This window comes from Megalops cyprinoides, chromosome 15, assembly GCF_013368585.1.
Source record: "Megalops cyprinoides isolate fMegCyp1 chromosome 15, fMegCyp1.pri, whole genome shotgun sequence".
NCBI classification, from domain to species: domain Eukaryota; kingdom Metazoa; phylum Chordata; class Actinopteri; order Elopiformes; family Megalopidae; genus Megalops; species Megalops cyprinoides.
In genome coordinates this window covers 4,445,786-4,458,942 of record NC_050597.1, presented here as the reverse complement: position 1 = coordinate 4,458,942, position 13,157 = coordinate 4,445,786, and the positions used below count along the sequence as shown (strand labels likewise).

Genomic DNA, 13,157 nt, shown 5'->3' with positions numbered 1-13,157 from the left:
TTGGCACCTTACTTTCTTGAACTTACCTTTTATTTACATGATATGCTGCCATCTCTGATAAAGAGGATATAAATATTTTTAAAATATGCATTTACGTTTATGGGCTTTTTCACTTCCTACTGTATACTTTCTTTACCTTGATAATTGTTAATTTCTCCAATTAGCCTTTAATGGGGAAATTAAACATTTGTTTACAGGCATCAGTCCACATAACCTACATGGCCCTAATTAGTAAAATTTCACTTCTTGAAGCGTAAAGACATTGACCATATCAGTAGTTCCATTCCCAACTGTGGTGAGGACAGTCCATCCCTCAGTGAGATGAAATGAAAGGCCTTATTAATAATCCATCAAGTGTTACATTTATGAGCAGAGGAATCCGGTGTAATCCCTTTGGGACATGTTTCCGACCCAGGATGGAATTTATGTGTGAGCTAGCTCCTCCACTGCTCTGAGCTCTTATAATTGGAACGGGTAAGTGATTTTCTTCTCTGCCTGAGAAAAGGAGCCACTCACGTCCGTCAGTAGTACGCGCCTCGATGTGCACCAGATCTGATTCCTTATCGAGGCCCATGACAGACCTGCAACAGAGGAGAGGTGAGATGCATGCATTTTCCATTTGAATAGAGATTCACAGATACATATGTAAAGAGAAACAGGTGACATACCAGTAAAACCTGTTTGGAGACACATGCTCATGGACAAGCTGCCATTTTCTTCCAAAATCCATTGAGCTATATAACTGTGGGGGGGAGACATAAGAATTAAAGATTGCCTTTAGCAGTTTAGTATGCTCTGGTCTATGTGTCTGTGCAGAAGAAAAGCGAATCCAAATTCAGGAATTCAGTTTTGATAAGTAAATATTTTCATGCTATTTTCAGTGATCCAGAGAAATGAAAATACAAACTTTTTAAACCAAAGTCTGCCTGCACCAAACAGTTTATGATGACCGTGACTTTCAAATTGTTGTGCCCATTCTAGAACTGTGAAACACATGCATGGTCTGGGCATCATGGCTCATGGGTACTGAGAGACTTGTACCATTGTGGGGTAGGTATCAGCAAGCAGTGCAGTTAGGAGGTGAAATATAGTTTCCTTCTTCTACCAGGAAGATCAGATGTGAACTCATTTCTCACTTAAAGTGATGACACCTGAGGTATCAAGGTCAGTAGGCTATGCAAGGGATTGTGTAGTCAAACAACTGCAGGAGAATGGTTAGGTGGCTAATGACCAGGACATTACATTACATTATAGTCATTTAGCAGATGCCTTTATCCAGAGTGAGTTACAAAGGTTACAATTTTATCCATTTATACAGCTGGACATATACTGAGGCAACTATGGGTGAGCTACCTTGACAAGGGTACAACAGCAGTGCCCCGGCGGGGAACTGAACTGGCGACCTCTTGGTTTCACGGGCCCTGCTCCTTACCGCCACGCCACAATGCTGCCCACTGGGAGAGACCAGCAGGTGTCCACCCCTTAGGTGGCCCTTTTAATGATCATGGAGAATCAAGTCCTCAGTATAAAAGCTCACCTGAAGAAAGTCACGTTCTGCATTGCAGTGTTCCCACCGCTGCACTGAAATGTTTTAACACCTGCTCTCTATTGGCTCACCAACACCACTTCCAGTAACAACCTGCCTCTTTTTTCTTCTTCCCTTAAGCAAGCTCAGATTTACCGTAAAACTTTTGGGACAAGAAGGCTTCAGAGTGTTATTGCCACAGCAGTTAGAATGTTGCGTAGCAACGACAGAAGTGGTGCGGAGTACACCATTAACTCTAAGGGGGGAGGGGGGCACTTTTTTAACCAAACATAATTGCATACTGGTGTGTAAACCCAGTTATGTGTCGTTTTCATCGAAAATGCTGCCACGGACTTCATAATTAAGGGACTCTTACTTCTAAATGCTGGACTAAACACAAAAAAGGCAAAAATGCTTCACTCCATTATTTGCCAGTGGTAAACATAAGGATGAAAATAACAAATTTGTAGTATTATAGCAAGTACAGCAGGCTAAATAAACAATTATTAAGCTAGAGTATTAATTTTCCTTACCAGTTTGTGAAGGCAAAAATTGCAGACAATAAAGTTTGATTAACCATTATGAAATGAACCTATTGAAGAGATCACATTATACCTGAGAATTTTTACAGGAATACTCTGGCATCCAAATTGCCAGCTGAGCACCAAATTACCATCTGAGCAGAGACCACAGCAGAGCTGAAACCGCATTATGCCAGGTGAAATGCTGAGAATAGGCAATGCTCCAAAATGTAACATAAAGAAGACAGGTTAAGTGAAAAAACATGACCTCTTTATGGATAATACATTATATTACTCATTTACAAAACAAAGTTTCCAATTAAAACACATCCCCGTCAATCCTTCTGCTAGTTTCAGTACTCTCTCACATACTTGTTTTGTTTTTGTGTGACAGTTAAAATTTTACAGGTTCCTCTCCCTTCCTGACTTTGTGTCATCCCTGAAACCTGTTCCTGAATAGACAACGATGCCAGGAGGCAAATAAGATGATTGGACAGGTGGGTTTGTTCCTGCAGTGTGCCCTGCCGGTGTTCAAGACCTCCTGTTCCCTTACTGCCTTCGTGCTTCTTATTTAAAGTAGGTTCACCGTGGTTGGATACAGACATAAGGTAAAATACACAGTACTCTTACTCAGTAAATACACTCTGGATGCACCATACCATTCCTTTCTGTAAGGATGAAATTTTCACTATGCCGATAAATTAACAGTGCCCTTAAAAAAGCAGACATGGTGATTTATAATGCAGAAATGACTCACCGTCATTTGTATATTAATGGCAGCGGGACGCATATAACTGAACTTGACTTATTTATCATGGTTAACCCCATAATGTCCAGAACTGGCACCAAAATTCTTGCAAATCCCTGCTATGCTCATTTCAACCAGCTGAAAATATTGAAAACGGACCATACATTATATATATATATATATATATATATATATATATATATATATATATATATATATATATATAATATATATATATATAAAAATTTTTTTTTTTTTTTTTAAAAAGCATTGGACTTGCAGTAGAATGACATTCATGTATTGTTGCTGATTAATGAATGCACCAGTAAATTCAGAATGTGTCCATGTGTTCCAAACCGCAATCCTTCTCCCGAGAGCAGCCAAAGTGAAAGTTAAAAATGCGCACATGAACATTTATTGGGCTGGAAAAGTGTACTTTGGCAGTGACATCTATTCAGTGGAAGAAGTGTTCTCATCCACACCACCTGGATGACTTGACTGTTATTGTTTGAAGAGAGCAGGTCCCTAGAGCTGCATTTACTGCATTCATCAGCTGTCATGCTGTCAAATGTGTCATTTTTAAATAATCTTTAACCACATTTTATAGAAGGAGTGATTACTCAAATTATATTTAATGCACTCAGACAGCACCATTCACTCCTTCACTCACACTGTAGCACACCAAAGCTTTCCTCCCAAAACGCTATTCTGTTTGCTACACCGTTGATCGCAGATCCTCTCAGATTCTCAATCCTACGCCTACGTGAGAAGAATAAAAAGAATAAAAAATATATTATGTGACAGGTGTCTATCTTTCCTATTATTCGGATAAAGCAAAAAAGAGGTTTTCTTCAAATGCTAGTTCAAGTTATAAATAGACAGTCTCAAGACTTAGGGGAAACAAGGGTACCACCATGGTGCTTGAAGAGTGAAAAGGCTTACAGCTTACATTACATATACTGGGGTTTTGACCCAGTAAATAAATAAACAAATAAAAATTACAAGGGCAACTGTGAAGGAGAGTCTTCACCTCCCCTAGAAGTGATGTTAATTTTGTCAATTGTTTAAAATGTTCAAGGCTCCCTGGTTGTCAATCAAATTCAAGCCTACCAATAGGAGATAATTTCATAAATTGCATTGAAACCTGTTAATTGCTAATTGTTTTCATGTTTGTGATTATAATCTTCTTTGTCTTTTGGAACCAGCCCATTGGTTAACAAGCTACACCTGCTTATTTAAAGGCCTATTAAATAAAGGTGTGTGGGTAGAGAGCAAGAGGGCTCGTTTTATTTCTGCTTTCTGTTTGTGCAGGCTGGTTTCTTTGGTTTTTCAAATAAAGTTTTAGCTCTTTTGAATGGCTGCTCATTTTTGTGAGAAATGTTGACCAGCTTCTCCACAGCAACAAATAATAAATGTACAGCCCAACTACAGCCCAAATTATAAAAGCACCAGAGTATCTAAACCTTAGATAGCAAAACATTTCGTTGAAGCAAACCCGCTTAACTATGTGAGCAGATGTAAATAGATCTATAATACCACTGCAGTGAATGAATTATAATGTTTATTTTTGATTAATGTCCATTAGTGTGTACAATCAGAGACTACACTAATGTACTGTATATGCTTTTGCTAGTGTAGTGCTAGTTGCTTCAAGTTGAATCTGATTGTCCATTCTCAGGGCAATAGCTAATACTAAATCTGAAAAGAAACTGACAACAAAGGAGCTGAATTCATTCAGGTGTATTGAGTGAATGGCACAATATTTATGCCAGTGCTGGGTGGGGGTGTCTTATGGGAAATGACCATGTTTTTTTTTTTTTTTTTTTTTTTTTTTTACTGCAAAGCTCAGCAATTTGTCCTGCATGACTGTGTCTGCTCTGTAAGGTAGAACAAAAGTGTGGCCGCTGACTACATCTTAGATCCAATAAAGCTAAAAATTAAGCTGTCAGATTTATTTTGAAGCCGGTTGCCATGAAACTGCTGAGGAGCATATTCCATGCTACATTCTACACCATGTCATTTCATTTCATTTTAAGATCTTGATTTGTTTATTTTTGTTGACACAATAACACACATGAAACCAGAAAAAAAAAAACTTACAAGTCAGCCAGCCAACTCCATAATCCTGATAAAGCCTGATCAAACTGTTTCCCCCAAAACATTTAAGATGACCTTGTATTAGTGTTAGTGTTTGTGTTAGTGTTTCTGCTCCAGATTCATACTTGCCCGCATCTGAATAATTTCAGTGTATTCTGCACATAATAGACATCATTTAATTTTCACTTGCGTTCTCAGAGGTTTGCTGCAATTACCATTATCTGGGTTCCTCACTCTTCCCCATTTACGTGTTAAAGGAATGCCTTCCAATGTGTACCAGTTAATGGATTTCCACCTGACCTTGCCTTTTGAATGAACTTCAAGTACCATTCCAACTTTTTTTGCCCAAGCTTCTGTCAACGACAGCCTGGCTTAAGCTGTCTATACCTTCCAAACATTTGAATCCTCACCAATCTTAGCCTTGCAATTAAAAAACTCTTACCGCCTCTTAAAAGAGAGCTGCTGAACTGAAAGCTAGTTTTTGTGTTTTTCATACATCCCGCATGGCTCAGACACAGCTCAGAGAATACAGGTGAATTGAAAGCAAAGCAGGATGCCCCCTTCTTTTTTTTTCCACTGGATTTCGGTGTGGTGTGGTAGTTAAGGAGCAGGACTCATGGCTGCTGATATGATTCTCAGGTCGGGTGCTGCTGTCTGCAAGGTATATAAACTTAAGTGCTTCAGCATTTGGCTGTATAGATGGATGATGTATAATTTGTGTTAGCAATTCAAATGTAACAGGCACTTATTTGCTGTTGTCTGCCACCACTGTGTTATGTTGTCCATTACAAGTTTAGGAAGCTAATAATATAATGCGTGTGATCATGGCAGTGCTATGTTAAGGTTGAAAAGTTAAGATCGTTAGGTGTATGTGTGTGTAATATAAAATATAGCTGGGGTCTGGGACACATTACATTATCGTCATTTAGCAGATGGTCTTATCGAGAGCGACTTACATAGGTTACAATTTTTGCATTTTATCCATTTACACAGCTGGATATTTACTAGGACAAGGTACTTAACCCACAATTGCCCAAGGGTATAGCAGCAGTGCACCAGCGAGGAATTTAACCAGACACCTTTTAAATATGAGCCCTGTTCCTTACCACTATGCTACACTGCTGCCCCATAGTATATATTATACTAATAATAATTAGTAATAATACTAATATTTTAATAAACAATATTTTGCTTATACAAATACAATATTTATTTAAATACAACATTTACATACAACACCAGCTAAAATATTGACAGACATTGGCATACATTGTCGCCAATGTCTCGCCATTTATCAAAATACCTATGTAGCAACACACACTATTAGAAATATTTGAAGCAATTATGTAACTGTTTGGTCAGGATGTGACACTTGGAGGGTAGTTATGTATTTCCAGACCCATCTTTGCAAAGGCACATCCGTCTTGAAAAAATGTTGCTTTAAGCTCCTTGCTTGTTTATTACAGTGAAACCAGGCCCGTAGCTTTTCATTGGTCCTTAAAGTGTACTTTTATTTCATGCCTTGAGCACAAGAAAGTAATAATTCTAAACCACCACCCCTCCATTGTTTACACAACTATGGTTTATCAGCTTAATAAGGATATAATGTAATGTAAGGATTTAAGTTTGAATTGCAGAGGACGGGACTGAATGGGATCTGGGATATTTACACCCACAAAACAACTTCTGATTTCGCAAAACTCAGTGGTAAAATAATTTCCATCTGTCGTCACGCAAACAAGTGTCACCCGCTAACAACAACCCCAAGCACCTAACAGACAACCAAGCTCTGCAAAGGCTGCCTGGTGATTCGGTCAATGGGGAACCGTGGAAAAGCGCATTTCCACTTCCATAGCAACAGGCATAGCAACAGATTCTTTAGTTCATTTCTAAAGTTAGACAGACATCAGCCAGTAAGAACCCATTCAAAGCTTAATTTCAATGTGCAAACCTGTGCTGTGCTGTACAAAGTCAATTATCCCCTGAAATTGTGTGTTAAAGCTATGAACATCATGTTATAGGATATACTAGACATTTATATGTTCTGAGATTATATTTTCTTACATTCATTTAGCACACATTATTGTAATGTAATGTAAAATTAATGCAATTCCATACAAATCTAACTGTTGGTCATTCAGCTAAAATAGCCCTGGTATCTGAAGAGTAGTCAAAGCAGTTTACTAATTCCAGACAAAAATGAAAGAATTGCAAAAATTCACACAAGCGCCTCATGTCGGCTTTGATACATGACTCAATACTGTCGTACTCTCTACAGGACAGGTTGCTGAGGATTCAAACCTTCTTTCATACAGCCATATAGATACCCTGACAGAAGGCATCAATATCTGCTTGTTTCAATGAAAACGGATATTCTTTTACAGATACAAATAGAGAATTAGAAATTCTAGAACGGAACAGATTTTTAAAAAAATTTCCAAGCATGCACCATAAGGTGCAATATTTGCGAATCATGTCAAAAGTTAGGAACTCAGATGTCTTTAACAGATCTGTCTTCCAATCTAGAAATTGACTATCTTTGAATCTGAAGTTTAGCATGCCCTTTTTTGGTATTGTTGGAGACTCAAGATTCCTGGCTTCTGCTAGGTTAGCAGTGCTTGTGAAAACACACTAAACACATATAATTAGAAAATCAAGCCATGTTTGTATACCTTTTTTCCCAAAGTAGCTCCACTTAATAGAAGGAAAACAAGCATGACATTAGAATCTAGCTCTTAGCTGATAGCTGAGAGTGTGTATTCGTTCTTCAAAAGATAAACAGATCATTCTTCAAACGGCAGAATTCAATATTGATTAGGCTGATGTGGCCTTATGTTCGAAGCTCAGTTGGGCAGAGGAAGGGACTGCATGTTAATATTAGCCTCTGTTGAGCAGAAGCTATTTTGAGTTGATTAAACATGAATGGATCTTAGAAAAAGTACTTGTATCCCTAAAAGCTTTTTAAGATTTTCTCCAGAGACAACCACCACAGAGCACAGATTAGCTGCATGCAGTCATAAAACATTATGTTCAATCTTGATCTGAAGCAAGAGGGGGGTTTTTTTGTCATGAATTACTGAAAGAATCTGGGTTTAAAAGTCTGGTCAAAATCTCTTGACATTCTGCTTAGTCACATAAGTGTTTGAATCCCACAGAAACAGCCAAGTGCTGGCCCTGGAGACAAACACACAGTGGAAATAGAAAAATGTGCAACCGCAAAATCATGGAATCATAGTGTTAGTATATTGTGTGTTTTCTGGAATGTAATGAATTATGAATTATTAAAGAATATTGTTAAATCAGGGTTGTGTATACATATACCTATATACTGCATATACCTTATGCATACTGCACATGTAAGCTCCCACATTTTCCCATACTTGTATGGACAAATTTCAAAAACAAAACAAGCAGACAACAAACTCACCTTTTGGTCATGGCTATAAGCCAAAATCCAGTCCTCATGTGTGGGATGAAACAGTAGACTGAGAATGTAGAAATTCATACGGAATTTCTGATAGTTCGCGCCTTCATCTGAGCTGATTAGAACACTGCTCTCAAGCTCTGGGTCACTCAGCACCATTATCTGAAAAAGGCCGACACCCGGAGAGGAGGAAAGAGAAAGAGAGAGGGTGAAAAAAATCCTAGAAAAATCCCAGAAAGCCTTTCCTGATACTCTCCATGACACAATGCACTTTACCTGTTTCGGTGGCAGTATCCTGAAGCAATGTTTGGCAGCAATTCTCCCACTGACTCATCAGCCCTAATTTTTCCCCCTCATTTTTATTGGATCCTCCTTATAATCTAAATAACAATTACAATTTTTGACACCTGGCCTTCATAAAGATTATGCTATAGATTAGAATACTCCCTATGAAACAAGCTTTTTTTTAAAACAATGCCATTCAGTCTCCCTATGGGAATAATGACATCAAAAATCAGTGAAAACCATTTAGGCTGGAAAAAGACATAAAACAGATGAATACTGAAACATACACACAAATCAATTTGAACCTGTTATTCTGTAGAACATTTCCATAGAGAAACTAGAGATGCCAGTAAATGACAACCTCCTGTCTTGCAGGGTGGTCAATGTGTATATGCATACTTCAACAGATGGTTCCACTCTACTGAAGACAGTTTTTTTTTTTTTTTTTTTTTTTTTTTTTTTTTATGGTACATTGAAGTTTTGGGAAATAAATACGTGAACATAAACAGCAGACTCGTACATGGCGATGCCCCCACTACCTCCAGCTGTGGATGGAGCAGGGAAAGTGTTATGTACTGTGCTGTGCATTCAGCTTATTAAGTGAGAGCATGTTCTGTTCTGTTCTCTAATGAAAGAGATCCATTTGTGATAGTCCGTAAATTATAATGAATTAGGCCTTGTTAATTTTAATGTAATAATCTATGGTTCAATGTACAGTATGACTCTGGGTGAATATTTACACTTTTAGTCATTTATTTGGCATGTGTTTAAATGCGATTAACTGGCCCCGTATTTTAATGCAGTGGAATAACTAGGGTGGGGTGGGGTAAAGCCTTGGGTTGCCTCTATACTTTGCCATTACTGTGATACTGAATCTTCCCAAATATATGTAGTGATGGGAGAAATTTGGATATTTTTTTTGTTTCCCGTGCTCGGTCATACTTGTTTACATCTCAGTTTGTAAATAGTTATTGGCAGAAAGGTTGGTGTGTTCTGTAAGAGAATACAAAACGCTCGCTTCACAGACGCAGCTCTGTGGGCCTCCTGCTTGGCTGCTCCTCATTTCCTACTTGCCTCCGTGTGGGACTTTGAATAGGGGGGAAAAAACAGGAGCAGCCAATTTGTCCCAGATTTAAATGCCAGCCTTTCCCCCCTGAGGTTTAACAGCGGCTCCTCCCTGCTATTGATTTAGACTAATTGTTTTTCATTAACGGCCAATAAACAGCCAGTGGACTCTGAGCCAGTGTTAGCTGGCCAGGACTGTGATTTTTACTATTCATTACTGTCACAATGGCAGGATGACAGGAGAGGCCTTTTCTCCGTGTGTCTTGGGTCTTGTCGGATGTAATTTGCAGGTTTTTATGGCCTAATCATTGTCCATAATATTGTATTCGGTGACGGAATTTATTAGGAAGGAAAATTGCATTGACCTTGCTTTCCTGATGCTTCTGTCAGCATTGCGCTTACACGTGTGTTATCTAAATTAATCCACTCTCAGTACACATAGACCTTTTGGCATTTGTCATGTACGTCACATAAATGTCATATTCCAGCATTGAAAAAACTGTAGCTTCCTCTTGACAAATGGCTGAGGCTAAACAGGTCTTTTTAGCATATAGACCTGAGAAAATGCTTCTTACTCTGCTGTAGGAGATGCTAATTTTCAAAACCAGCATTAAGTCTTATGTTTATCTCTCAAATGCAGTTATTAAAAAAAGCCATACTGTGGCATATATTTGAAAGAATTGGGTGTTAGCCTGGTGTTCTGTCTAAATTACAAATCTGACATACTGATGGTCATGTCTTGTCACTAGTCAGCTAAAGAGAGCATTCTGGTGAAACCATGACTGTCTGAATGCATTGTTTTGGCAGTTACGTCATGTTCATGTGAACACTTTAGAATACTTTGTACTTTGCAATAACTGCTATAGAGATGCCAATATCACATCTGCAACAAACGAATTAATGGAGAAAACCAATAAAAGCTAGCTTTAAAGGGCTCAGCCAGTTAGCGTGCCATGTAAAGGAGGCTAATGGTGGAATACAGTTTCTGTTGAATGTTGTTTTGGTTTGAGCTGTTCCCATTTTCTTTTTTTATTTCTCAGATTGAATAAGATTGTTCTGCACAGATTTTTTTTCCTTGTTTTCCCCCATAATGTTGATGCAGACAAAAGACATGAATGATGACTTTTGAAGGTCTTGTGTCTGCGGCTTACTAGGCCATGATGCAGTCATAGTAAAAAAGACAAAAAAATATGTCTGTCTATCCCCCTCCACTCTCAAGTGAGTCAGCATCTTCTAGGTCTAGCTGCTGATTCACAATATGAGTAGAAAGCAAATGAGATGTACGAAATCAGGATTCGGTCAATTTGTTTGAATGCAGTTTTCAATGCAATCGTTTGTTAAATAGCTGTCGATTTTTCAATGATGGGGAATCCTTCACACAGGGCTGGCCCTAGTATTTTTGCTGCCAGATCCCCCCAAACAGCCAAATACCCAACTATGGCTACAGCTACGGCTGACCCTAGCTCCACCTGACAAGTGTGAACTGAGATGTACTTGAATTCAAGTCAACTCATATGAAAAAAAAAATCCTTAATCTTGTCATTGGTTTGTTATGAAAAAATTGATGGCAAATGATATGCCTTAACAGCTTTTGCCTAACTGCTGGCACAAGTGGTCATTATGTTCAATGACCTGGTTTAAGTGCTAGCAAGCCATTTCCCCCCAGCAACGAGCTGCCGCAGTGTATGGAATCTGATAAAATGTTGTGCTTATTAGTGATCATGGCAAAGAAAAATCACATTAGAATAAATCATGTCCTCCAGATTCTTCACATATGAATAAAATGTATTTCACTAGAATATTCACCAATTACATTTGCAATGAAAAACTAGTGTAGTATAAGTCATTTATGTAGTTTTTATTTTAACATTTAAAAAATGATTTTGACATACTGGTAATTGTTGCCTTCTATTCATTATTGCCTCAAAAGAATTACTGGTATCTATGTACCATACACCCAACAAAATGAACAAAAATAAGGAAATGACTATATTAATTGAAGGCTCCTACAACACTGCATAAATATGGTACATGCCAGAGCTCAATAAATTGCATTTTTCACTCTTAGATAAATCCTTTATTCTTATACTGTCTATTTTTTATTTTATTATTATTTTTAGTAAGTATGATGTATTTATAAAAGATTGTAAAGTTGTAAAGTCAAGCAAACTGATTCCTTGTACTGGTGCTGCCATTGTGGACTCTCTTCAGTCCACACCTTTTCCAGTTTTCAGGTGTATTTACTTCCTTTTACATACCTTTCATATATACATTGAAGCCCATCATAATGTGCAATGTATAGTGGCCTAATATTACTGTTATACACATGGTTATTTGTTTAATAATGTAAAGTTCCTTGAAAAGACCACTAAAGGATTTCATAATGTTGTACAAATACCAGCTGCTAGTGAAACACTGAACTGTATGACTAGATAAGTTCTGCTCTTCCAAGGTCCCTGTAACTGCAAAACAACAAAAAAGTTCCCTGAAGACCACTAACATAAATGTAAAAAAGTTATATACATCTCATCGTGTCTACAGCGTTGTCAAATCACATGTATCCAAAAGACAAAAGTTAGATAGACACTGTAAAGTAAACACGAGACTAGACGTCTTACCTTTCTCTTATTTGTCGGGCAGACATACAGGTAACTCATCACTGTCCTTCCGATTTTGTCATTGAGTTTCTCGTAAGTAGTGCCATAGTCTGTCGACCTGTAAAGGTATGAGGAGACTTTAATGAAACCAGATTGATACAGCTCTGTAGAATAAATGGAGGGGGGGAGGGGGGCTAGCAATGAACTTGACATAACTAATAAATATATTTGGAAAATCCCAACGAGATACACTACCTGGCCACAGATGCCAGATAATGAATAAAACTGTATTGCCACAGTGCCAAAGCAGCTATTGCTAAGTTACTAGGTTAAGCACACATCTTTCATTTTCCTCTCTGCGGAGATGCCAAAGGAGACACAAGAATGGATGGACCTGGCTTTGTTTACTGTATCTGATGAGTAATAACGTTAGCTACCTGGATAGTAACATTCAAGGAACCCTTCAGACTGCAAAACTGGTGGGGAAATGAATGGCTATTATCAACACAGACAGCTAAACTAGAATTTTCAGAAATTAAAATAATAAGTTAGTGTCGAAGAACTTTACCACTATTGAGAAATGAGGATTGTTATGCTAGATCACCAGCAAGTTGCAACATTAAACCTTGAGAAAACATATAAACAAAATAGGAGATTATCTTTTGGAAGTTCTAATACACAGGAGCGGTGAACAAGTCTGATGTAACTAATTATATGTAGTGTTATTTGCTCTGTGTGTGTGTGTGTGTGTGTGTAAAACCAATGTTAAGCTGGTTAATCCAGCTAAAAGGAAAAAAAAAACACCTTTTTAAATATTTATGAAAAAATGTATGCATGATATATTTATGAGAGCATTTATATGTGAATGTTGATGTAAACTGAACTGGCATTTGGG

The 13,157-nt window shown here is 37.8% G+C and overlaps 1 protein-coding gene across 1 annotated transcript in view; it reads right to left on the bottom strand.

Annotated features, from left to right (window-relative positions):
• Nucleotides 1-13,157, bottom strand: part of LOC118789779 (VPS10 domain-containing receptor SorCS3-like) — a 116,801-nt gene that overhangs the window by 37,282 nt on the left and 66,362 nt on the right. Inside the window, exons 3-6 of the mRNA XM_036546385.1 lie at nucleotides 12,284-12,380; nucleotides 8,319-8,477; nucleotides 669-742; nucleotides 517-581 (exon numbers count right to left, since the gene is read on the bottom strand). Of these exons, the coding sequence (XP_036402278.1) occupies nucleotides 517-581; nucleotides 669-742; nucleotides 8,319-8,477; nucleotides 12,284-12,380 (395 nt within the window). The remainder of the gene's footprint in view (nucleotides 1-516; nucleotides 582-668; nucleotides 743-8,318; nucleotides 8,478-12,283; nucleotides 12,381-13,157) is intronic.